This window comes from Neolamprologus multifasciatus, chromosome 2 (assembly GCF_963576455.1).
Source record: "Neolamprologus multifasciatus chromosome 2, fNeoMul1.2, whole genome shotgun sequence".
Taxonomy (NCBI): Eukaryota; Metazoa; Chordata; class Actinopteri; order Cichliformes; family Cichlidae; genus Neolamprologus; species Neolamprologus multifasciatus.
The window spans coordinates 27,198,322-27,224,876 of record NC_140440.1 but is presented as its reverse complement, the minus strand read 5'-3'; the positions used below and the strand labels follow the sequence as shown (position 1 = coordinate 27,224,876).

The 26,555-nt window shown below is 36.8% G+C and overlaps 2 protein-coding genes across 2 annotated transcripts; both read left to right on the top strand.

Moving 5' to 3' along the window:
- The first annotated feature begins 6,452 nt into the window (after positions 1-6,452).
- On the top strand, positions 6,453-10,110 carry LOC146524556 (uncharacterized). Its single transcript, XM_085133166.1, has 4 exons — positions 6,453-6,963; positions 7,117-7,374; positions 7,599-7,721; positions 7,914-10,110. The coding sequence occupies exons 1-4, from the start codon at positions 6,714-6,716 to the stop codon at positions 8,156-8,158; spliced, it is 876 nt and encodes a 291-aa protein (XP_084989292.1). The 5' UTR covers positions 6,453-6,713; the 3' UTR covers positions 8,159-10,110.
- Positions 10,111-10,544: 434 nt separating this feature from the next.
- Positions 10,545-24,953, top strand: LOC146524555 (uncharacterized). The gene is made up of 9 exons (XM_085135665.1): positions 10,545-11,771; positions 11,859-12,240; positions 12,409-12,533; positions 12,990-13,352; positions 13,811-14,173; positions 16,265-16,585; positions 23,256-23,576; positions 23,968-24,225; positions 24,701-24,953. The coding sequence occupies exons 1-9, from the start codon at positions 11,717-11,719 to the stop codon at positions 24,898-24,900; spliced, it is 2,388 nt and encodes a 795-aa protein (XP_084991791.1). The 5' UTR covers positions 10,545-11,716; the 3' UTR covers positions 24,901-24,953.
- The last annotated feature ends 1,602 nt before the right edge of the window (positions 24,954-26,555 follow it).

Sequence of the window (26,555 nt, the reverse complement as noted above, 5' to 3'; positions counted from 1 at the left end):
CACAAAGTGAGCCTCTCCAAATTACAGTGGGATTCAGAGTAATTAACCTATTTGGGTCATGTGATCACATTAGATGGTAAGTCCCTCTGTCTAAAAAGGACTGCAGCGATTCAGTCCATTCCAAAAACACAAAGACAGTTTTGGACATACGATCATATTGCTGACAGTGGATGCCCAAATATGTTGTGCGACAGGCTCCACTATCAGCAGTGATTCAGTATACAAATTTCACAGCTACTTGACTGACAAATTCTTTTGGACTCCTGCACTTCTGTATAGCAGCTAGACTGCTTCATACAGTGATGCCAGTTCCTGACACCTGAGAAACTTGAGCATCATCCTCATTTCCCTTGTAAATATAACAACTACAGCTGTAAGTTCCTTTGTTATATCTACTGATTTCTGACACTTCGAAACTCTGAAAGAGAATTTTGTGGTCCTTTCACAAATGATTTTGCTTTGAACCACCAGATTAAACCTTCTTTCAAAACTGCATTGTAAATACCTTTAGGGTGTTTTAAATATCTCAACGTTATTGATGCTGTTATATCAGACAGATTTCTCCTGTCTGAAAGGGAGAGGCAGTACAGGCTTAAGAGAGAAAAAGACTCAGTAATAATCAAAAGGGTGGAGATTCAGATGAAGAAGAGTGGGTAGGATCCCCAGAACAGTAGAGACATCATTTAGGGATCAGGTGGCAGTGAGTGATTTAATCATTGAGTATGCTTGAACAACATTTTTGAACTTCTTAGGGTAACTCTCCTGTCTGAAAGGAAGACACAGTACAAGTTAAGGAGAGAAAGGCCTCGAGCTCAGTATCACACCTGGCTGGGAATCCTGGAGGGATGAGTTAAATGATAAGCATGATTGGGATTCACAACTGACATTGTGAAAGGAAGGAATTGTTAGAAATAAGTTTTATTATGTTTCATTTTTAAAATAATTGCAATTTATACTGATAATAGAGTTAATACACTCCTCATTAGAAGGATACAAGCACCCCACGGTGTGAAGGGTTAACAGGTAAGAAAGTTGAGTGTTTTTAGGTGAAATTGCTACACGCTTACACAACAGAAAGGGAGAGGATGCCTTGGCCTTGTGCGGGGGTATAAATTGTTGTTCCAGTAATGATGATGGCGCAACAACAAATAGAAACTATAAGGTGTCAGTTAAAGCTGACATCAGCGAGGAAATTAAACATGTCTGGTAACAAGTGCAGACTTCCTGTGTTGTCTCACACAAGCAGCGCTTTCCACACCTGCCTTGCACATTGTAATCAGCTGTGGAGTATTTTAGATTGAAGCTTGCAGCAGTTCTCATCATGGATCATTGTCTGTTAAGAGAAATATGTCTCATAAGCATTGTAAATGTGTACGATATGACCCACAAGCGTAAACTAGGCTTTACAAATGTGTACAATGATTCATGTGTAAGTTTTAAGGACTCACATGTGCGTGCTTCAATCCACATACAAATCTGAAGCAATTTGGCCACATGTAAAAGTATTTTACAAATGCATACATCCAAACCTAAATAAATACCAGGGGCAGATCTGCTTAAAGTACTTGAACTTAATACATTCTGGGTAGTGATTAGTATTCATTCAGGTTTGAGACATATTTCTCTCAATAGTTGCCATAATAGGGAACATTAAGTCATTTCTGTTACCTTGCCTGCAAATGCCTGTTTCGGGCTAACCCAGTTTTTCTCAGTTCTCTTAGTTACTTGCTTTGTACTTCCACAGAAACCTTGCTAATCTAGGTGACCTTAGACTACCTCCAATGCTCCATTCACTCCCAACTCAAGTAAGACTGTTAACCACCCACTGGCTTTTTAAAATTAATTACATCGACCTTTCGGACGCCATTTAATCGCTTCATTCCCCTCTAACAAAGCTCCTGTGTGTCAGTCTGCAGTGCTGCAGAGTTCCCCCATACACTGCCTTTAATCCAAACAAACATGACAAAATGCACAGTGGACTCCAACACTCATCTGACAATCCATCCATGATCTGACCTTTCTAGCCCAACTGCCTGATCAAAAGGGAGGGTGAGCAAAGCAGTACACATTACTGACTGGTACCCCACACTAATGGGATTATCAAGTTGTGATGAGTCCCTCACTGAGAGGCTTGATGGGGATAATGTGTTGGAAGCCATCAGTGAAGGAAAAGAATCACCCAGGCTGGAGATCTTGTACAATATCAAACCTTTGTATAACTATGCACGCACTGGCTTCCTGCAGAAATTATATGGGATTTGGGATACAGTCAGGAAACTAAACACTTGAGTTCAGAACGCCATGCTTTGAGTTTTTGCGTGTTTATGATTTCTTGTGGTTTTGATGACGGATTTGTTCTAACTCTGTGTTGGTTATGGTCTTCTGTTCATTCATATTCACCAATACTTTTTGGGTTTCTTTGTTTTTTGTTTCTTTAGTTTCGTGCTGAGTTTTGGATTATTTTGGGTTCAGTAGTTCCCTTTTGTGATTCCTTTCTGTTCCTCCAGTCTTTTCTCTGCAGTTGTGTCAGCATGACATCAATTGTAATGACATATACCAAACTTAATTTCCTTTATTGGGATTGTCCTTAACTATTCTGTTTACATTTTTTCAAACTGAAGAGTATGAAATGTATAAATTGTATATCTCATATCTCAATTCTATATCTTCTATGCTCAATATATTTTCAACTTCTTATTTGGGAAAACAGGACGTTTTGTCGACGCATGTGCATAAACATAGTTCTCACTTCCATTTTTAGGGCAGAGTAAGAGGAAGTATGTAAAACAATAGTCCTGCCATAACATTCGGACAGTTTCATTGCAACCCGCTCAGAGTTGAAGGTTCCAGCTTTGTTCTATAATGCAGAGACTACTTATGCAGGGTTTGCTTTTCTCATAGATGATTTTTCACATTTCCAGTAGAGTGCTTATATATGACCTCTCTGCATTGAATCATATCTGTTATTAACCTCTGTCTCTCTTCCACAGCATGTCTTTTATCCTGTCTTCCTTCTCTCACCCCATCGCAGCAGATGGCCCCGCCCCTCCCTGAGCCTGGTTCTGCCGGAGGTTTCTTCCTGTTAAAAGGGAGTTTTTCCTTCCCACTGTCGCCAAAGTGCTTGCTCATAGGGGGTCATGTGGTTGTTGGGGGTTTCTCTGTATCTATGAAGCGCCTTGAGGCGACTTTTGTTGTGATTTGGCGCTATATAAATAAAATTGAATTGAATTGAATATGTTGCTTACTTAGGCTTTGCTGATGTGTGCATCCATTGCAACATAAGTATATCATGTACATCCTATGTTTCTTAATCATGAGTCTTCTTCTATCCATGTTCGCCATCACTCCTCGTGCTTACTGAGAGTAATCAAAAGTACGTGAAAAATTGCAAAGCCTCCAGTGTGCAGAGTCTGCAGTGTTTAATTTAAATACATTCAGTGACATTCTGCTATTTACCACTGAAAACTTGTGTTATTACACATTCATTCTAAACACATTACGAGCCGTTTACAGAGAGAGATTTAAATTTGCATTGTTTTCATTTGTTTTCTTTATTCAAATACTGTAAGTGAGTTCTATTACTTTTGAGTCTGTTTGCTTTGATGGGTAATTTTTTTTTTCTGTTTTTGTCTAGAGGACATTGTTTCACAGTTTCATGTTGTGGCATTGATTTGCATCCATTCAGTATTTACACTTTACACTCTTTCTTTATTGTTTATTTCTCTTTCTTTCAAAAAGCAAACTTACGCAAACCTGCAAACATAAAAAGACGTCTCTCCTGCACACACTGTAAAGACCATGAAACAACAAAGCTCTCCCCACAGAAACCTCTGGTCTATTTTGAATTGCTTTCTGTTTTTTTTTCTTAAAATATATATATTAAGACCATATGTGAATGCTTTATTGACACTTGAAAGTTTTACCCCAGTAAAGAGTGTTGCCTAGATTGCCTATAGATTGCATAGGTAATTCCCCCAAATTATACCAGTTGAGGGAAAAAGAATCATTAACATTTGAGGATATTTCTTGAGATCAGTTTATTACAGCACACAAGCAAAAGCCTGCCTCACTTCTCTCTATGTCACTTCTATTTGTGTGGGCAAGTGGAAGTGAGTCACTTTATTTCCTGCTCTTGTGAAAACACCCTGTCTGTATCATCTACTGTTTGTTGTCAGTTTGCCTGAGGTTCACAGGAGGTTCAGCATTTGTTAATATTTTTCTATTATCTTTATTTTTTTTTTAAGATTAAATCCACAGTGTTGATATATGAAGAGGATGGAACAGTTCTTTATTGTTGTGTTATTAGCAGGAGGAACTCATGGTAAGATTGTCTTCATAAAAAACACCAAACATTCACATTTGTAGTGTGATTCATATAAGCTCATGTTCTTTTGAATGCATCTTTTTCAGCTTTCTTTCCAGTTGATGAAACTACATGTGATCTCAATGCAAACAGATGCCCATGCTCTCCTCTTCTTAAAGGAACTGTGTATATCCAATGTGATGTGATGGCTAATGCTAGTGGCCGTGATGTGAAGTGTTTGAAGGTGCTTCCCAGGGTGAACATAACTGTGTTCAATCTGAAGAAAGAAAAAATAACGATAGACAAGGAATTTAACAACAGACTACAGTTTATGAACGGGACACTCAAGATCACAAACGTGAAGAGGAATGATTCAGGTCAATACAGCATTGAGGTCTTTAATTCAGATGGAGTCCAAGAAAAAAACATTGTTTTCACCCTGGATGTTAAAGAAAATGGCAAAGTTGAAGGCAAGTTATATTACTTATCCTTTATTGCATAGTTTTCAAGTTATTATAAAGATAATCAGACATGTAAACATTATATGGCAGTAGAACTGTTAAACAGTATACATCACTTGGGCAACAAAATGATAGAAGATGAAATGACAAAAAAATAAGCATATGCACAGAGCAAATGTACAGTGAACAGAATAGAACAGAACATTTGCTGATATATTATTCGTCTATCTATTGATGTTTCCAGTTATTTTTGCCACATGTGGACCGCTACTCATATTCATAAATTAATCATCTTTTATTTCCCAGTAACTACCATGTAAACTTAAAAGGCACACTTTCCACTTCGTCATTGATTATTATTAGTTGCATTTAATTTAAACATTAAGGTGGGAAAAAGAAGCACTGTAGCAGATGTAGTTCTTCAGTTTTTTTCTTCAGTGTCTAACACAGCTGTGTCCGCTATAGTGTGATATGGTGAGGTTTAGCAAATAATTACAATAAGAACAATAATCTTTACTAACATAGCAGCCTTCTTAACAAGGAGCTCCGCAGAAGATAAGAACACGAGTAAATCAGAAACCATTAAAAAGCAAAGAAGAAACAAAGCTGAAGTTCTCAATAACTGGGTTCACAAAATAGGGTTGGAAAGAATAACAGATGAGAACAATAATAAATCAGAAACCATTAAAAAGCAAAGCTCGCGGAAAAAGACGTACTTGGAGTGTATCAACGTGGATTTCCTGACACCTGAATTCAGGTCAGATAATAAAGTATTCGACCCCAATGTAAACTGCGTAACGGTAGCTCAGGAAAACCACACAGGCTGATATGATTGTTGCATTTTTAACCTAATTCTGCAGCCTCAAAACCAAGTGGCTCGTTTCACATTTGAAACTTCTGTTGCAAACGCATAGACTTAGTTTGTGTTTGAATAAAAGTCTAATCATCTTCACATACAGGCTAATATTTTTTTACTGAACCAAACTGTTACTATTAAGCTGCACATAGCTGTAAAAGACAATGACGGTTTTAGTAAACTTTGTGTAGGGCGGTTCATTTAGCTCTGTATTCACCAGCTCTTTGTTTGCTTCAAGCACTAAAACCACTTGTTTCATTTTAGGAAAAGATCCTGGTTTGGGCTAGTGGAATACATTTTAAAAGTAACCTTCCCATCACTGCATGCTCAGTGCCCAAGTGCTGTGTCAGCTAATGTGATGTGTGTTGCACCTTTCCACTTACTTGCTTGCTTTTCTTTAAATATTGATGCCCCTTTCTGAGATCCTTTCAAAATGAATATGCTGTAAAAAACAGTTTTGAGAAATTAGATCATTAAATAATCTGTAAAAGGTCAAAATACAAAAGATTACAAGAGCTTTGCTTTTCTCAGTTTCCATTTTGGAAAAATCACTTAATAACGGATTAAAATAGCCTTATTTTACAGCAGGTATTTTAAATGCTTGTAGAAAAGAATGGGCTTAGTGTCACATCCTCATTATCATCATAGTGTGACAGTAACTCAACATGCATATCAGCAGAACTCTGAAGCTACAGCAGCTAAATTAAATCCAGTCTTTTTTTTTTCATTTTCATTTTTGATTTTCGATTTTCCAGTTAGAATTTCCAAATTTTCATTTTGAAAAAGATCAGCACAAGCAAAATAGCGCTGAACCCTTGCTGTGTTTAAGTCATAAACCTGTGTAGTGCTCATCGGCATGAGCACTAAATATTTCTTCACATAGTGTGAAGTGAGACAGACAGTAGTCGATTGTTTTAGGTAAACATTTGCAAAAGCTGCTGCAATCCTTCTGGTAGGGACTGAATACTCCAAAATTTTACAGTTTTGCTTTTGTTTACTTTTTTTATTTGCAGGTTTGGAAACTTGCTGTGACATTAAACAGCATGGAGCTCAGTGTTATGGATCTTTAGGTGGAAATGTGGACATCCAACTGATGGACAATACCTCAAAGACATCAAAATACCAATTGATGAAAAATTCATTAAAAATACTAAATGTCAGAAATAATAAAGTTCTTCCTAATGCTGAAGGACAAAGATTTGTCCTTCAGCATTACTTTCCCAGTAATGGAACATATAGGATTCCTAACATGAGCAGGAATGACAGTGGTAATTATACCCTTCAAACCTTTGATTCAGATGGAAGAGCATCAGGCGAGTGGACTTTACAGTTGTTTATTCAAGGTAATTCCTTTTATAATGGTTTCCCTGAAGGGAATTAATTAAAATTAATAGAAATTTAATATTGCTTTAGTAAGCTTTAGAATTTTCTGCTTTTGCTGTTTTTCATTAAAGGCCAACTTAAAGATTTAACTCATCTGTGTGTGTTTCTCTCAGCTCCTGTGTCCTCTGTCCTGCTGGTCTCTGAGTGTCTGTCCCAGGGAGAGATGAGGGTGTCCTGCTCCTCTGAGGGAGGGGACAGTCTTCAGTACAGCTGGACTCTGGATGGACGCACACTGACAGATGCTGAGCTCCTTTCTGTAAATAATGAGACTAACATTATTACCCTGAAACAGCACGTCTCAGGACATCTGGTCTGCTCAGTCAGGAACAACGTCAGTAATGTCTCCAAAGAGGAGAGGATATCTACCTGCGGTGAGTGAGAACGTGATGAAAAAAGGTTGATAATTAGTTTTTGTTGATTATTTGTACTTTCATAAATCCTCAGACTGTTTGAGGTACATTCAATTAAAATGAGCAATCAGTAAAACAGTGATATCACATCAGTAAATCAAGTGGTCAGCGGTAATGGTACATTAGTAAATTAGTAAAAACATGCATTTGTTTACTTGTTTGTTTTTTATGTCACTTTATTTCAGAAGCAGGTATTTTGCAAGTGATCGGTGGTGTTCTCTTAGCACTGCTAATTTTATTAGTTATTGGTATAGCAATCATCTTTGATCAGAGGAAAAAACAAAACTACAAACCTACAAAAGAAAAAGGTACAAAACCTCCTTTTTACTTACTTCACTCAGAAGTATAATATTCTTGCTAAGACTATGTTGATGCAGCTGTCATGTAAATTCCAAAATGGATAATAAAGGCATTGTGTTTGTGATTTTAGTCAGAATCAGAAATGACAGTGAAAATCAGAAGTCAAACTAATGTTTTAATTTGATCTTACTACTCTGCAGATGAAGAGGATGACCAAGTGGAGCTCAGAGCAGCAGTGAATTTGCAGGCTGAGATTGAGCTGGAGTTCGAGGTGGAGATTGAGAGTGAAGATGAATATGAGGATGAGGGTGAGGGCGAGGATGAGGCAGAGGCAGAGAAAAAGGTGGAAGTGGAGTATGCCCAGGTCAAGTTTCCAAAGCAACCTCGACACACTCAACCAACAGGAGATACTTATTTATATGCAACAGTCCGTAAAATAAGGTGATTTAAATGGTCGGTGTCTTTATACAGACTGCACCACTGAAGGTCCACATGAGGAGGTGACATCAAGACACCTAAAGACACTTTTAATTATCAGGCAAATACACAAAGCTCAGCTGATTAAAACAGAGCATCAATGCATCCAGTTTTAGGTTCCTTCCATGTTTAATTACAAGCAATATGTGCGTTGTCTGCATTTGCATTGTGTTAAAGCTCTGATAGATTTAAGGTCACGATTGTAGTGGAGAAGTCTCTCTTTTAATTGAATATGTTGACTACTTTTTGACCTTGTAAATGTGGAATTCAATCATCCTTTAAATGAAAATGATTAAAGTAAAAAGTGTGGTGAACATTTCTATGAATTTCTGTGCAGCAAAAACTTGAAACATTGATAAACCATCAATGTAAATAAGGCCCAGCAAAGGCTCTTTAGACTGCTGGCAAACTTCTATAGAAACGCAACAGAAAGCATCATCTGTTGTAGTATGACAGTATGGCATGGCAGCTGCACGGCACAGGACAGAAATGACATGGCCAGGGTAGTGAGAACAGCACAGGGCGCTGTGGAAAATCTTCTCACAGATCTGGACTCTGTGTATGCTTGCTGTGTCCAGAAGAAAGCCAGCTGCTTTGGTGCAGATCCCACGCACTTGAGTAAATGACTGTTTGTCCCTCTGCCTTCTTGAAGGTGGTTTAGGACTATTTAAGCAAGAAGCATTAGACTGAAGCACACTTTTCCCCCTAGAACAATGAACTCTATCACCCCTGTGCATACACACACACACACACAGGGCAACTGCACTTTGAAACATGTAACTACAATGCTACCGTTTTTTCCTGTTCTGTATATTTATATATTATGTATCTTTCTGTGCTTTGTATACTAGTTGGTGTTAAGCTGACCACACACAATTCTGTTATGTGACTGCATAATAAAGGAAACGATAAAGGATCTTTGACTCATTTAAATCTTTGAATCAGCCATTCAAAACAATGGACAATGCACAACAGAGCTGTAGGTGAAAGTTCAGGCAGGGTGGAGAGGGTGAAGACGAGTGTCAGGGTGATTTCTGAAAGAAGGATATTGGAGCTAGAATGAAAGGGACGGTTTCCAAGATGGTAGTAAGACCTCCTATGATGGATGGAGTGCTGATTTGGAGACAGAAACAAGAGACAAAGCTGGAGGTGGCAGAGTTGACAATATCAAGATTTACAATTGAGTGTCCAGCATGCACAAGATTATAAGTAATTATATCAGTGGGGCAAGAAAAGTAGATTTAGAATGTAAAAAAGTAAACTGTGAATTTGTTTTAAGAATAAAGTGCTAACAAAAATGTTATCTGTGATGTGTGATGTACTTCTTGATCTGGTCCTTGAACATACCTGCAAAGGATGCAGCGTTTCCAGCTCAGAGTAACTCTTTATTACAAACTATGAGCAATGCTTCCGATGTTGTCCACTCAACTCAACTGGTGTAGGGCACCAGCTCCTTACTGTTAGCTTATCTTCTCTGCCACACACACCCTGGTCACAGCATACTCCTGTGTACTGTGAGACCAGGACGTTGCAAGTATTGATCTTAAGCTTTAAGCCACTATAAATAAATTCATATAAATAAATTGTTGTGGGAACTTATGAAGATGTGTTTTCACTCAAGGAGTCAAGTTTGTAAAAGCTGCAGCTGAATGTTTGGTCTCCCAAAGAAGAACTAACTGGCTCTAGTGATGCTTTCATTATTATTTTTTTGGATCTGCTTGAATAAAATACTGCTTATAATGTGTAACCAAAAATGAACATTATAAGTTCAAAAATATTGGCTGGTTCCATTTTATAAGCTATAGCTGTGAGTATGTGGAAACAAGTGTGTTTATTATCAACTGGTAAGGATTATTTCACAAAATCAAAATATGTTTACTTGACAAGGATAAGAAGTTGAAATCGCAGAAGGGAATATGCCGTTTTGATTCATGCAAATATACCTATATATATATATATATTTTTTTTTTTTTTCTTTTCACCGAAGCACTTCCAGCTTAAAATATCACATTGACTCAAATCATATGTTAGTCGGGGATGCTGCTAGCACTTTCGCAAACGCATCACCCAGCTTGCGACAAACCACTCACGAGCATCAGGGACTCAGTAAGTCTACGTCAGACATATTGACTGATACAATTGTCAAGTGGATTGCAACAAACTGCAGACCTATTAATATCGTTGAGAACACGCGCTTTACATAGCTTTGGTTTCTCGTTTCAAGGACTTGAAGTGCCTCCTCAAGAGTGACAGAGAGAGTGGAGAAATGTTTACATATTTTGTTAACATGAATGTTCAAGATGTATATATATATATATATATATATATATATATATATATATATATGTGTGTGTGTGTGTGTGTGTGTGTGTGTGTGTGTGTGTGTGTGTGTGTGTTCTGTTTACATCTCCTCCAAAACGTAAACCCTAATTTCTATGCTTAATATATTTCGGCCTGATTATTTGTAAAAAACTGGTATTTTTGCCAGATTGTCCCAAGGTAAAAACTGATGAGATGCCCAGCTGTACACAAGTATGCTGCCTGACATGTGAATAGACATAGTTGTATAATTGTAACTTTTATTACCGCTTTCAGAATAGAAGATCCCATCCTTGCTCTGTAATACGGGAAGTACCCATGTAGGTTGTTTTTTTTCTCACGAATGAGTGTTTCTCAGTTCCAGTTAAGTGGTTGCATGTGCATTACTGCCTTAGCTTGTTCATCCATTCAAATGTAAGTAAGTTATATACATCCTTCTTTTGTTGATGTTCACCATCACGTTTTATGTTTACTGTGTGTAACTGTACAGAGTCTGGAGTATTTAATTACACTACATTCATACAGACTGTCTGACATTTAACTCAATGTTTTGTGTTATTACATGCCTATTCTATTCTATTAGCACATTTCAAGTGATGTAAAGCTTAAAATATACATTTTAATTTCCTTTTATCGGTAGCAAATAATATTTTTACAGTCTGCTTTGATGGATATCTGTGTTTTAATATTATCTGGACAGCATTGCTTCACAGATTCATGTTGGGGCAAAGATTTGCATCCTTTTAACAAGCTGCTTTTTACCCGGTTGTCTACATTTTATTCTTTCTATATTGTTTATTCCCCATCCTTTCTGAATAAACATGTCTCTTCAGCACACCCATATAGCAGTATAGCTCTCCTCACAGGAACTTTTGGAATACTTACGAATGAACTTGTGATTTTAGCTTTTGTGTGTCGTTTTCAAAAGTATACATTATGTGAAGACCAATTCAGTGTTGTTTAAACTTAGTTATGTATATTGAAATAGTGGAGGAAAATGATTTGTTCACATGTGGTAGATATTTCTTTCAGTTTGCTACAGCAGCCTATATCAGTATTCTCTGTGCTGGCAAGTAGAAGTGATAGTTTCTTTTCTGTTTTTGGGAAAACATCATGTGTTGTCACCGATTTACTTTTTCCTGTCAGTTTGGGTTTAGGTTTGTTGCAGATTTATATCTGGATTTGTTCATAATTTTCCAGTCGATAAATGAAGAGCATGGAGCAGTTTCTTATCATTGTTCTATTAGCAGGAGGAACACTCGGTAAGGTCTTTCTCATAAAGATGACAAACATATAAATTTTTAGGATGAATAATTTAAACTTGTGTTTTTTTCATGCTTTTTTTCCAGCTCTCGTTCCAGTTGATGAGACTACATGTGACCTCAGGACGAACACATGTCCATGCTCTCCTGTTCTTGAAGGAACTGTGTATATCCAAATAATGAATGATGCTAGTGGCCGTGAAATGAAGTGTTTGAAGGTGCTTCCCAGTGTGAACATAACTGTGTTCAATCTGAAGAAAGAAAAAATAATGATAGACAAGGAATTTAACAACAGACTACAGTTTATAATCAAGAACGGGACACTCAAGATCACAAACCTGAGGAGGAATGATTCAGGTCAATACAGCATTGAGGTCTTTAATTCAGATGGAGTTCAAGAGAAAAATATTCATTTCACCCTGGATGTTAAAGACAATGGAAAAGTTGAAGGCAAGTTATATATTTTGAAGTTATTATAAAGTTAATCAGAAATATAAGCATCTGTCGCAACGGGACTGAAGGGACTCAAGCGCAGGCTCTGAGTCCTGAAAAATAAAGAGTGTTTATTTACAGAAACACCAGGTGAGCTATTTACAAAGTGAGGGAAAAGACGGATTCCGGGAATCCACACGAACAGGGAAAGACGCTTGCACCAACACACGCTCCTAGGTCCACACTCCACGCCACACGCTCCTCTTCACTCTCCACCAATCCACAAGAAACACAAAGCTGGCTCCCATTCTCACACACTCAGTCACACAGGTAACACATGGACAGGTCCAGGGAAATCTATTCACAAAGATACGAGAAGATTGCTACGGGAAGATTGCTAGAGATACGAGAATAAACAAGGCCGGGGTTAACACTGACAAGAGTCGGCAACGGTCCAGTGACGAGAAACACAGAGCTGCCATCTTATATAGTTACTGGAACATTGTCGAGTGATGAGCCACAGGTGTGAGATTACGAACAAGTGCGTGGGCCAAGGGCGGGAGCCCACAGGTGAGCGCTGCCCAGGCAGTAAGAGGAAGGAGGGACAGTGAGGGAGGGGAGAGAGAGAGCAGGAGCAAAAAATCAAAACAAATCAAAACTAAATGAGTACTTTAGGCAGTGAAGAAGAAGTATTATAGTAGAAAATTTGCCAGGAACGAAGCCAATCATTTCCATTTGAAGTGTGAATAATTTAAGCTCATGTTCTTTTCAATGTCTTTTTTCCAGCTCTGGTTCCAGTTGATGAGACTACATGTGACCTCAGGACGAACACATGCCCATGCTTTCCTCTTCTTAAAGGAACTGTGTATATCCAAGTGATGACTGATGCTAGTGGCCGTGAAATGAAGTGTTTGAAGGTGCTTCCCAAGGGAAACATAACTGTGTTCAATATAAAGAAAGAAAAAATAACGACAGACAAGGAATTTAACAACAGACTCACGTTTATAATCAAGAACGGGGCGCTCAAGATCACAAACGTGAAGAGGAATGATTCAGGTCGATACAGCATTGAGGTCTTTAATTCAAATGGAGTCCAAGAGAAAAATATTCATTTCACCCTGGATGTTGAGGACAATGGCAACGTTGAAGGCAAGTTATATATTTTGAAGTTATTACAAAGTTAATCAGAAATATAAGCATCATGTTGCAGTAAAACTGCAAAACCGTAAACATCACTTGTCCAACAAATGATAGAAGATCTGAGGAAAAAAAACTACAAAGACAGATGCAAATGTTTCATGCTGCTTAATGTTTTCAAATTCTTGAAGAGAATGAATGGAAAATTTTGTGATATAGTATTTGTCTATCTATTGGTATTTCCAGTTATTTTCACCACACATGGTATCCATACTCATAATTTAATCTTTAACTTTAAAGGGACATTAGACTGTTAAACGTGGTCATTGATTAGTGTTAGCTGCACTAAATGAGTACTTTAAGCAGTGAATAAGTATTATAGTAGAAAATTTGCCAGGAAAGGAGCCAATCATTTCCATTTGAAGTGTGAATAATTTAAGCTCACGTTCATTTGAATGCGTCTTCTCCAGCTCTCATTCCAGGTGATGAGACAACTTGTGACCTCAGGACGAACACATGTCCATGCTCTCCTATTCTTGAAGGAACTGTGTATATCCAAGTGATGACTGATGCTAGTGGCCGTGAAATGAAGTGTTTGAAGGTGCTTCCGAGGGGGAACATAACTGTGTTCAATCTGAAGAAAGAAAAAATAACAACAGACAAGGAATTTAACAACAGACTACAGTTTATAATCAAGAACGGGACATTCAAGATCACAAACCTGAAGAGGAATGATTCAGGTCGATACAGCATTGAGGTCTTTAATTCAGATGGCGTTCAAGAGAAAAATATTCATTTCACCCTGGATGTTAAAGACAATGGAAAAGTTGAAGGCAAGTTATGCAACTTACTCTTTATTGTATATTTTTGAAATTATTATAAAGTTAAACAGAACTATATAAGTATCATTTGAGGGTCATTTGATGTGGTTTTTGTACGGAAAATGTGTGCTTGTTTCACAGACGTTTTCAGTGTATTTTTTGATTGGTGTCTGACACTACCAGCTATGGTGGTGTGCTGAGGTTTAATCTATATAAGAACAATAAACTTTATTTACATGGCACATTTATTAACAAGGTTATTCACAGAAAGGGTTGGAAAGAATAACAGATAAGCACAATAACAAATCAGAAACCATAAAAAAGCAAAGCACACTGGAGAAACCAACTTTGAGTGTATTAGTGTGGATTTCCTGACAACTGAAATGGTTAATCAAGTATTGAGCCACAATGTTAACTGTGCAATGGTAGCTGAAAAAGTGCCAGATGCATTAGTTTTTGCACTTGTAACCTGATGCTTCAGCCTTATAAAAAAGTGTCTGTTTCATATTGTGTTGCACACTCAGTGACATCATTTTTGATGAGCACCTTTGTAATTCCAAAAAATGTAGGTAATGCTTTATAGTAAATTGGTTAATAAATAGTAAATTCATAGATAAGTAAATTTACTTATTTTATGTTTCAAAAGAATGATAAAGATCTTCATAAATACAGAAATAATTGAAACTATCACTCTAAATAGCTAGTAGTACATTTAAAAGGAGAGAGGAGGGTGGAGGAGGATCACAATACTTTTAGTTTTGCTTTCTCTAAGGACTAAAGTTACAGAGTTAAAAGAAAAAAGAAAAACATTCTACTTTTGGTTAAAAAGCATTCACTCAGCACCCTGCAACTTATAAAAACAACACTTAAGAGTTCCTAGTGGGTAGGGGTTTGCTTCAAGCCAGGATGTATTGCACATGTTCTACTCATATCACTTGCTTTGCTGTGAACATTAATGTCTCAATCTGCAATCATTCCAACACAAATATGCATGTAAAGTAAAGTAAATATAGTTCTCATTAAACTCATTAAATAGTACATAAGAGAAAAAAAAGCAGACTATATTAAATGAGCTTCCATTTGCACAGTCGCCTTCCTTTGGGAAAACAACTGAACAACCTCTATTAAACCATTAAAATGTAGTTCACAGATGAAATGTAAAAACGTGTTCTGACTTGTAGAAAAAAACTGGGAACCTGCTACATTTAAAATGGCTTAAAAAAAAGTACTAGCTTTGAAATATACTCAAAGTAAGAAAGTAACACCACCTCCTTGAAGAATATTCAAAATTTTAACTTGTGAAGCTAGAACTAAACAAACAAAAAACCTAAAACACAGGGAATACATCAAAACAGTTTGGAAGAACCAAGAAAACACAAAGACACAAGGAAGGATAAGCAAACGCACTGAAAATGGATGAGGGGAAACTGACATAATATATACATGAGGGTGATTAGGGAAGAAGAAACACATGGGAAGCAAAACCAAATGCACTGAACTCGGGACGAAAAACTGTCAAAATGAAACAGGAAGTACACAAACACGTGACACAGAAACCTGGAGAAGAACGGGGGAAGAAACAAAGAGACAGATAAGACCACAGGCTCACACAAGCGACACAGGGGTGTGACAAAGACACAAGAGGAGCCTCACTAAACAAGAACACAAGACTAAAGCTGTATAAACTTGAACTTAAGTCATCATTATAATACAAGGACCTAATAAATCTGATTTAAAAACATGAGGACTTGCATGTAAACTTCCAATTTCCAATTGATCAAATACCACTGAGCAGTCCTTGACTTTATATCTAACCTCTCTTCTTCCTCTGCTACTTGAACCCTTGACTATGGCACAAAGTTTTTCCTCTTTGATCTCTTTTTATACGACATCCTCTGGTGATTAACACACAAACAGGATTGTATTCCATGCGTTATTGCTTAGGCTCAAATCGGTTTGATGTTTGAAGGCATGCACTGATGAGAAATAATAACTCCTCTCAAATGTGTTAAACCAATAGTAAAAAGCCTGTGTTGAAAATGTAAGGAGTAGAACAAAACATTTTCAGAAAAAAACTATTCAAGTAAAGCACAGATACCTGATAATTCTACTTTAGTACAATAACAAAGTGCAAATACAAAACTCACCTGTGTGTGTTTCTCTCAGCTCCAGTGTCCTCTGTCCTGCTGGTCTCGGAGTGTCTGTCCCAGGGAGAGAGGAGGGTGTCCTGCTCTTCTGAGGGAGGGGACAGTCCTCAGTACAGCTGGACTCTGGATGGACGCAGGCTGACAGATGCTGAGCTCCTTTCTGGAAATAATAAGACAAACATCATCACTCTGAAACAGCATGTCTCAGGACATCTGGTCTGCTCAGTCAGGAACAACGTCAGTAATGTCTCCAAAGAACAGATGATATCTACCTGTGGTGAGTGAGAACAACACTGATAAAAGCTGATTCTTAGTGTAATTATTTTTTTGAAGTTATCTCTTTATCTGCTCATAGGCTTTGTTTTCATCAGCTGCTCATTACTTAATGGGACACAGATGTCAGGGTGGGTGCATAAGTCCAGTAATACCCTTTGTCCGGAACCAACAGGAGACCCTACCACGGCCACACAAACTGCAGTGGGTAAGGAGAATAACATAGTGTCAAATAATCCTCTTTGATTAAACTGCCATCAGTAATGACCCAAGGTGTTATTAAAGAGGGAAGATTAACTCTGATGAAGGGGATTAATTCATTTTTTTTCCCCTTTGTCTTATAAAGTATGGTATATAAGCAAAATTCTACAATGACTCTTCTTTCACTGTTCTAACTTGTCATAAACATTTTGTTTTTCTGCACAGGTGCTTCCTGGTTCATGTTTGGTTTGAAAGCCGCTGTGGTAATTATATCATTAAGTGGAATTTTGCTCTATTTCGCTTGGAAGAAAAAAACAATATTGGAGGGCTCTGCTGTCCCACAAAGGATGGAATCTCCAGATAACTCTGTTTTGATGATTGCATTGAGTTCTCACTCCAACACATAGTGTCACTTTTCACCTGTTGTACATTTCTCATGTGTCCTTATAGGCTTGTAAATAAGCATTAGTGGGGCGCAGGGGGTGGGGTGGGGGGTGGGGGTGGGGGGTCATTCCACATTTTATTGGCAGCTTAGTATATTTTTAGTATATGTCAATATGTTTTTTGTGTTTTTATTATTCAAGAACAGCAATCCAGCAAAATATAATCGAAGTGGAAAATCAGAGAAAGATCTTTGTCTCCTTCTTTCATGTATTATTTATTTTGCAATTGTATTTTATTTGTCTACTTGAAATATATTCCAAAAAGACATTAAGCACATATGTTAGTATTTTTTTGTCATGGTGGCTGTGTGGGTGGCAGAGGTTGGACACAAGACTTAGGCTACGTTCACACTGCAGGCGAAAGCGCATTAAATCCGACTTTCTTGACCCTATGCGACCCATATACGATCATGGTATGACAGTGTGGACAGCACAAATCCGATATTTTCAAATCCGACCCAGGTCACTTTCGTATGTGGTACTGAGTCTGATACACATCTGATGTTTTAGAAAGCGACTGCTGTTTGAATGGTCATGTTCATGGTCATTAAATCCATCTTTTATGTCACTAACACAAGACAGACGCCAATTATCAGCAAAGACAAATGAGAAAGCATGGCGGCGGAAACTGGAGACGGAGGGAGTCAATGGACAGAAACTGAGGTTTTGGACTTGATTACCATATGGGGAGACAATTCTATTCATGCTAAATTTGAAGAGTCGTATCGTAACCGGGCTGTGTTCGAGTGCATTGCCAAAGAAATGGTTGAACGAGGGCAAAGGCGAACGTGGCTACAGTGTCAGAGGAAAGTGAAGAGCCTCAGAGCCAAGTTTAAAGAAAACACAAACCGGACGTGATCGAGTCACCTGCCCGTTTTATGATGAGCTTGGCCGTGTTTTGGGCGACAAACCCAGCTGTCAGCCAGCTGTCACCCAGCTGTGCATGCAGGCCGCTTTGAGGGCCGTGAACCGTTCGCACTAGAGCGCGTTTGCTGTCACATTTTATTTGTAGTTTTAACAACGAGACAAAAAAAATGATCAAAAAATCGGAATTGAGCATTAAGACCTGCAGTGTGAACATAGCCTTAGAGATTAAAGGAGTAACTAAAAGGCAGTTTAATTAAACTTTTTTTTTTTTAAAAAGAAAAGTAAATGAAATTATATTAATAATATTAAATAAATGAGCTGAATTAAAAGTCTTGAGCTGTTTATGTTTAACTGTCAACATCTACAATTAAAATATTAATGGAAAATGAATGTGGAGTGTTGGCGAAACATCTGGTTACCGTTTTACATTCAGTCAACCATGTGATTACTCAAAGAAGCTCATCTACAAGTACTGCTGAGATTGTCAGAGCTTTGTACTAAATTAGTGATTAACAACTTTTCACACTGTATCTTCTCTAGGTCACACATGATGCCCAAGATGTTTTGTATGATAAAACTCATTCGTAGCATGATAAATCACTGAAGCTTGTTTACTTCCTGATGCTACCTGTATTTCCATATGAAGTGCAGGTCAGAACTGATCTCAGAACAGTGAAAGCAGAGCCACTGGAAGCCTGTGTGGCAAGCTTCTACCAGATCTACCATCAGTTTACAGACCAAAAGTTTATCTACAAAGTACATGCGCAAACGACCAGGAACACGTTACTGACCTCTCAGTTTGCCCAGCTCCAGTTATCATTCACAGGAACCAGATTGCGCTACACTTTGCTATGAGATGAAATAAGCACAGCTTTGACAGATGACTGTAGCCACAAGGTGGCAGTAATGTTAAGGATAGATGCACTTATTAACTGACAGGCAAGGAGTTTTATGGCAGTGCTTTCTGATATCAAAGAAGAAGGATTGCTGTTTTCTAGTTTTAAATTGCTTTGCTTTTCCTGACAGAATACTACTGATAAAATATGAATTTATTAATTAACTGCTAACAAAAATATTATTTGTGGTTATTTTTGGCCTGTTTCTATCAATATTTCAAGCAGTAATGATGTGAAATCTTTGACAGCATTTTATTTCCTGTTCAGTTAACTGTCCTTGTACTGTGTCCTCAGCTTATCCTGTTAAGCTTTGCTGACATTTCAACTGTGGGCTGTTTCATTGAACAAAAACCTATCATCAGTATGCAGAGGTGTGAGGTCTCCCTCTACTGGTTTACCGAGGGGTTACTGTTGTTCATACATAATGTCTGCACTCAGTAAAACTCTTTGTTAATAACATGCCAGTATTTGAAATAAATGATACCTACAGAAGAAAAGCTATGTAACACTGAAATTCAAAGCATAATATGTCTTCAAACCATAGACAACCAGTGTTGGGTGAAGGAATTTAACCAGAAGAGAGCGAGTGAGTTGAGCTCTGCAACAGAAAAGTTACAAAGCAAAGGCATGGGTGTTAGACAAGTGTGAAATAACACCACAGTGTGAAAGTATGTATTTGATCACTTTGCATGTATATTTCTTGTTTCTGCTAAGAAGGCGTGAAGAGTTTCCTTTGCCATTTCATAAGGTTGTGAATTATAAAGGAACATTAAATCAGCAATTTCACAAACTAAAAATCTCAAAAACATTATTTGAAATTGGTACATGGATTAACACTGTGTTGTGTCTAGAAGTGATAGTAATACATTTCAATCTGATCATTTTAATTTTTCAGGAAACTCAACATTAATTACAATCAATAGAATTTATGACATGACTAGAAAATCAAGAGTTGTTCTTTTTGTTGTCAGGACACATGAAAATGTATTTTCACTATTAAGCCAAGGTGCTACAAGATCGAGTTGTAGTTGTAGCTGAAGATGTTCATTCTCTCAAGGGAGAACTGACTGGATCCTCTGACATTTTGATATACAGCTGTGAGATTGCGCAAGTCGGTGTGTTTACTGTCATACTACTTCAGTTGTTGCATGTTCTTTCTCAAAAGTATATGTGAAGATTGTACAGATAGAGTGTGAAAGTATACTATGGTGAAGGGTCAGAATATAAGCAAGAAGAAACATACAGAGGCTCTTCGTGGTAAAAGCTGCATCTGAGCTTGTCATGTGTGTAGTGACCCTTACTGTTGTTTCATTTCCTTGTGGTTACAATGACAATCTTTTCTTTTATGTTAAAACCTAACATCTAACCTCAACACAGAGGACTCACTGAGCAGTACAACAATCTTAATGTCTGTAAATGTGTTTTGAGCAATTAAGCTCAGATATATCAAATAAATTATTTATAGCTTAATTATACATTATAATGCCTGTCATGTCTGTGTTAAATTGGCATCAATTTGTTTGTAAACTTCTTTTTTGGGTTATATCTATTTAAAAGAAAATATTACAGTCTCAGTGAAACTGCATTAGTTGGAGTATAAAATGACACGACTGGTTTTGGGAGTTTAAGTGTCACTAAATTGATACACAACTTCTCTCTCTGCAGTTCTATTGTAGTTACATCCTGCCTCATGTGAGTTTATGCATTCTTATCTGAATCTGATCAGTAACACCAAGCAATGGAAACTGAGTACAGTTTATTTGAAGCTGATCACTTACAGGAAACATGGTCATTCTAAACTGGGCCTATTTGCATCTTGGTAAAATAAAGGAGCTTGTCTGAAAGTTGCCTGCTGAGTCCACAGAGGCTGAATAGTAAAGAAGCATAGAAGCTATGTTTGGAGTGTAGGTGATGCTATAGGAGACTCTTAAGGTGAGCTGTGTTTAATTATTTCTAACCTGCAGTCAGTGTGACAGGACAGTTACTGAATACATTTCGATATCCTGTGTTTTCTACATAAACACAAAGCTGAGAACAAAAGTTGAAAACTTTTCAAAGCTTCAACTTCAAAGCTACTTTAAAGTCATCACCTCAGTGATTCGTCTGTAAAAACATGAACAGGGTTTGCTGGTGAATCAGCCGGCAATTCCAAAAGTTGAACAATACTGCTTCACAGTTTCATGCTGTTGCAATGCTTTGCATCTTTTTTTTTTCTTTCTATATTGTTTATTTCCCTTCCTTTCATGCAAACCTAAGCACTCAAAAAGGCATCTCTCCCTCACAGCCTGTAAAGACTGCTAAGCAACAGCGCTCTCCCCCCAGGACACTTCTAGACTATTTGTGAATTGTTGCCTGTGCTTTCTAGGAAGAAAACTCAAGACTGTTGTAAACAAGAGATATTGTATGATAATCACCCTTTAAAAGTTTCGCTTTAGTGACACAGTGTTGTCTAGACTCAGTTTTGCAAGTACAATTAAAACAGGGAGAGGAAAATGAGAAGGAGAAGTAAGACAGTTTAGCTTATTTTATTCTTTTTACAAAAATAATGTGTCTACATTATCACCCATTTACTGTTTCAGTGTGAACTAAAGGTCCCAGCAGATTTATAACCAGATTTGCTCATAATTTCATTTCATTTTTAAAGTGCATTTTTTTAAAATTACTTTTCAAGATTCAAACCACAGCGTGGATGAATAAGGATCATGGAGCAGTTTCTCACCCTTTTGCTAGTAGTAGCAGGAACTCATGGTAAGATTGTCCTCAAAGAGATGCCAAATATGTACATTTGAAGTGTGAATAATTTAAGCTCACAATCCTTTGAATGCATCTTTTCCAGCTTTCTTTCCAGTTGGTGAGACTACATGTAATCTCACCAAGAACACATGCCCGTGCACTCCTCTGACTGAAGGAACTGTGTATATCCAAGTGATGACTAATGCTAGTGGCCGTGAAATGACGTTTTTGAAGGTACTTCCCAAGGGTAACATAACTGTGTTCAGTCTGAAGAAAGAAAAAATAACGACAACAGACAAGGAATTTAACAACAGACTACAGTTTATAATCGAGAACAGGACACTCAAGATCACAAACATGCGGAGGAATGATTCAGGTCAATATACTGTTGAAGTCTTTAATTCCAATGGAGTCCAAGAGAAAAACATTAATTTCACCCTGGATGTTAAAGACAATGGCAAAGTTGAAGGCAAGTTATGTAAGTTACTTATGATTTTATAGCTTTAAAGTTATTGTAAAGTTTATCACAAATCATATAAACGCCATTTGAGTAGAACTGCAAAGCACAGTGTACATCACTTATGCGACATATAACAGAATTTCAAAGGAAAAACATATATCCACACACAGACACAACTTTAACATGTTTAAAGTTTCCAGATTCTTGAAGTGAATGAGCAGAATGTCTGATATAACATCTGTGTATCTATTAGTATTACCAGTTATTTTAGTTACACATGGGCTGCTATTAATATTACTGATTTAATATTAAACTTTATGCTTTAAATTCATACTGAAGCTTTCCACTTGGTCACCAATCATTATTAGCTGCACCAAACGAGCAAATTAAAGTGTCAAGCACAAGTATAATAGTAGATGTGGTTGTGATTGTTCTGCTTTTACATAAGTTTTCCATGCAACTTTTTTGGGGTGTCTAACAGCTATCATCTCTGGTGTTGTTTGGTGAGGTATAACAATATAATGTACTTTTTTTTACATAGCACAATTCTTAAGTAGCTTCTGCACAGAAAGAATAAAAAAGACTCTGAGGTCAGTTAATGGTATCTGTGTTTAAAAAAAACTCCTGCCACATGCATTATTGTTTAAAAAAAACAATAATAGCTCATTCTGAGATAACTTCAACATGAGTATGCGGTTAAATTAATTATAGCAATGAGAATTTTATGGAAAAGTAAATCTAAAACTATCCTTTGCTTAGTCCTCTGTTTTTCCCATTTTGGAAAATCACTGAATTGCTGATATCAATCCATTAAAAGGTTTTTGTTTTTTTTGTTTTTTTTTGTTTTTTTTGTTTTTTGTTTTTTGTTTTTTTTTTGGGGGGGGGGGGGTGTAGAAAAGGCTACAGGCTATGTACAATATTTAACATTTTTTTCTATCTTTTTTCTATTTTATGATGATGTGACTGTAAAGCTACAGTGACCGGCAGCAACTACTACTTGGAGGGCATTGAACAATGAAAGTTGTCAATGTTTTGATTGTGTTTATTTTGTTTATTTTTTCTATTTATTTGCAGGTGTAGAAACTTACTATGATGACAGACAGGATGGAGCTCGGTGTTATGGAGCTTTGGGAGGAACTGTGGACATCCAGCTGGTGGACAGCACCTCACAAATACCAAGATACAAACTGTTAAAGAATTTATTAAAAATACTAGATGTCAGAAATAATAAGGTTATTTCTAATATAATACAAGATAGATCAGTCATTTTCCCCTGTAATGGGACATTTAGGCTCAGTGACCTGAGCAGGAATGACAGTGGTAATTATACCCTTCAAACCTTTGATTCAGATGGAACATCAACAGGGGAGCAGACTTTACAGTTGTTTATTCAAGGTAAATAATGAGAGTAAATTTTTCTCCGATTGGGAAATGATGACAATTTGTAGATAGAAATTTAACATTGTGAAATCTAAACATATTTTTTAACCTTTTGTATTCAAGGTAAATATTAATAGTAAATGTTAAAATACTTTAATAATAAAAAATTGAGGAAATTGACAACAATTACACACACACACACACACACAGACACACACACATACACACACACACACACACACACACACACACACACATATATATATAAACACACATAATAGTTTTTTGGTAATTTATATATTTCACAAAATTTCATGTATTCTGTATTTTCCCTGTTCTTCATTGGACAATATAAATAATAACGCGCATCTTAAAATCAATAGTCATCTGTGTTTATTTGTCGCAGCTGCTGTGTCCTCTGTCCTGCTGGTCTCTGAGTGTCTGTCCCAGGGAGAGAGGAGGGTGTCCTGCTTCTCTGAGGGAGGGGACAGTCCTCGGTACAGCTGGACTCTGGATGGATGCACACTGACAGATGCTGAGCTCCTTTCTGGAGATAATGAGAGTTACAAAATCATTCTGAAACAGCACATCACAGGACATCTGGTCTGCTCGGTGTGGAACAACGTCAGTAATGTCTTCAAAGAAGAGAAAATATCTATCTGTGGTGAGTGAACACATTATTAATAAAAGCTAAATAGTGATTTGCGTTTATTATGGGCGCTGTAAGGTTTTCATAAATCCTTCGATTGTTTGCTCATTTCTATTGTTTGCACATTAGTCAACAGGGCACAAATATCATATCCATCCATTCCCTTCTGCTTATCAGGGTGGTGGAGAGGGCTGGAGTCAATCTCAGCTATCTTAGGGCAAGAGGCAGGCTACACCTTTAACAGGTCCCCAGACTGATTTAGGGCTAACACAGAGAGACAGACAACCATTTCCACTCATACCTATGGGATATTTACAATAACCAGTTAACTTAACCCAACTAATATCATGAAATCAAAATGTCAGCAATGATGACTGGTACTTTAGCAAATAAAAATGGAGTTTTATGAAGTGGATTCATTGATGTTTATTTTCTTTGTTGTCTTCTTCATTTGTTGACTTATTTGTTTTTATGTCATTTATTTTTGCAGCAGTAATTTTGCTATTGATGGTTGGTGTCCTCTCAGCACTGGTGATTTTCTTAGTTGTGGGTATAGCAGTCATCTGTTTTCAGAAGAAAAAACAAAACAACATCTGCAAGACAAGAAGGTACAAAACTTTTGTTGTGCTCGCTGCACTCTGGTTGTTTATTGCTCTTTTTTATAAGTTGATAATACATGTAAATATATAAAGAATAAAATTTGCTCTTGCTTTTATTTTAAAAACAAGCAAACAACCGTTTTACTTTCTTAAATATTGATAAGGAATGTCTTGATGCATGCTCAGTTATTCAGTTAAGTAAATCCCAAAAGGTTGATTCTGATCATGTTGATAAAGAAGTCATGTGAACTCACAAAAAAGACAATTTTAAATCAGTTTGTGTGTAATTTTTGCTCAGAATCTGAAATGACATGTTTATCATTTTCTGTTTCTTTTTAACTCCTGTCAATCTGCATAAGTCAAACTATTGTATTAATGACTTACTGAGTTTTATTTTATCTTCTTGTTACTCTGCAGAGGAAGAAGATGACCAAGTGGAGCAAAGAGCAGCAGTGAAGATGGAGGTGGAGATACAATACGCCCAAGTCAAGACTAAAAAGCGATGTAGGCACACAAAACCGACAGGAGGTGATTGCTTGTATGCAAAGGTCCATAAAGGTAATTTAAGTGATTGCTGAGTTTAGGTGGGCTGCAACACTGAAAGTCCATGGAGGGAGAAGGTGATGGAAAGATACCTAAAGGTTTTTCATTTAATGTGATTTCACATCAGACTAATCATCAAAGCTCATTAATATTGATTTTCATTACTCGAGTTCCAAATTACGACAGGGCATCAATGCATCCAGTCTTAGATTCTCTCTATATTTAATTACAGAAGCACTGTATGTTTTTTCTGCGTTTGTATTTTGTTGAAGGTCTGATGGAACAAAGATTGTGATTGTAATGAGGGATTTTCTTTTAATTTGAAATTGACTAGTTTTGACTTTGTAATTGTGGAAAGTAATCATCAGATTAAACTGTTGCATGAATGCAGTGCAACCAGTACTCTGGGCAGTGATAAAACATCCAAATTCCAGCTTCTCTTATATAATTATTATTTTTAAAGAATAATCAAACACATTGTGTTATTTGGTGTCATCACTATTAAGCAGTACTGGCAGTATAACAAACACACATTCTTTATACATTTAAACACAAATCAGATCAGATTTCTTTATATGCCACCAAATCATAACATCTCATGAAACATCACACAGTAAAACCTTATAGTATTGTAGATTTGTGCACTGCTAAACTACTTTTTATAGTGATTAAAATAAGCATCAGTTTTGGATCTATGGGCACATGCTCAACACAGTGGAAGCCTTTTTTCACTTACAACAACCTATAAATGCTTTGAATATGTTTATACTGGACAGTAAATTGACAATAAGCTTCAGCACGAATATCAAAGAGATCTTCAGAGTCAAGATAACATTTAATCAGTTCAACTATGCTTTTATAATTATGTTCTTGCTTTTTTATTCAATGTCAATATTAGATAAACAACAAAATGCACATGTAGAGATAAATTTGGAGACAGTGACATTATTCTTTTTTTTTTGTTTAAGATTATTTTTATAGGTTTTGCTTTTGTATAACTACACTGTAACAATATATTTGAAATATATTTATATATTTGAAAAAATGTATTATTGTGCATTTGGTAATTTACAGAAATATTTACAAATACTGAAATGCATGTCTAACATAAACTTTGAGATGGTTGAATGATGTTGATAATTATTGTGTTACTGATCTCTTTGGAGTCTGTTTCACGTCCACATTCTATCAGCATTACTGACG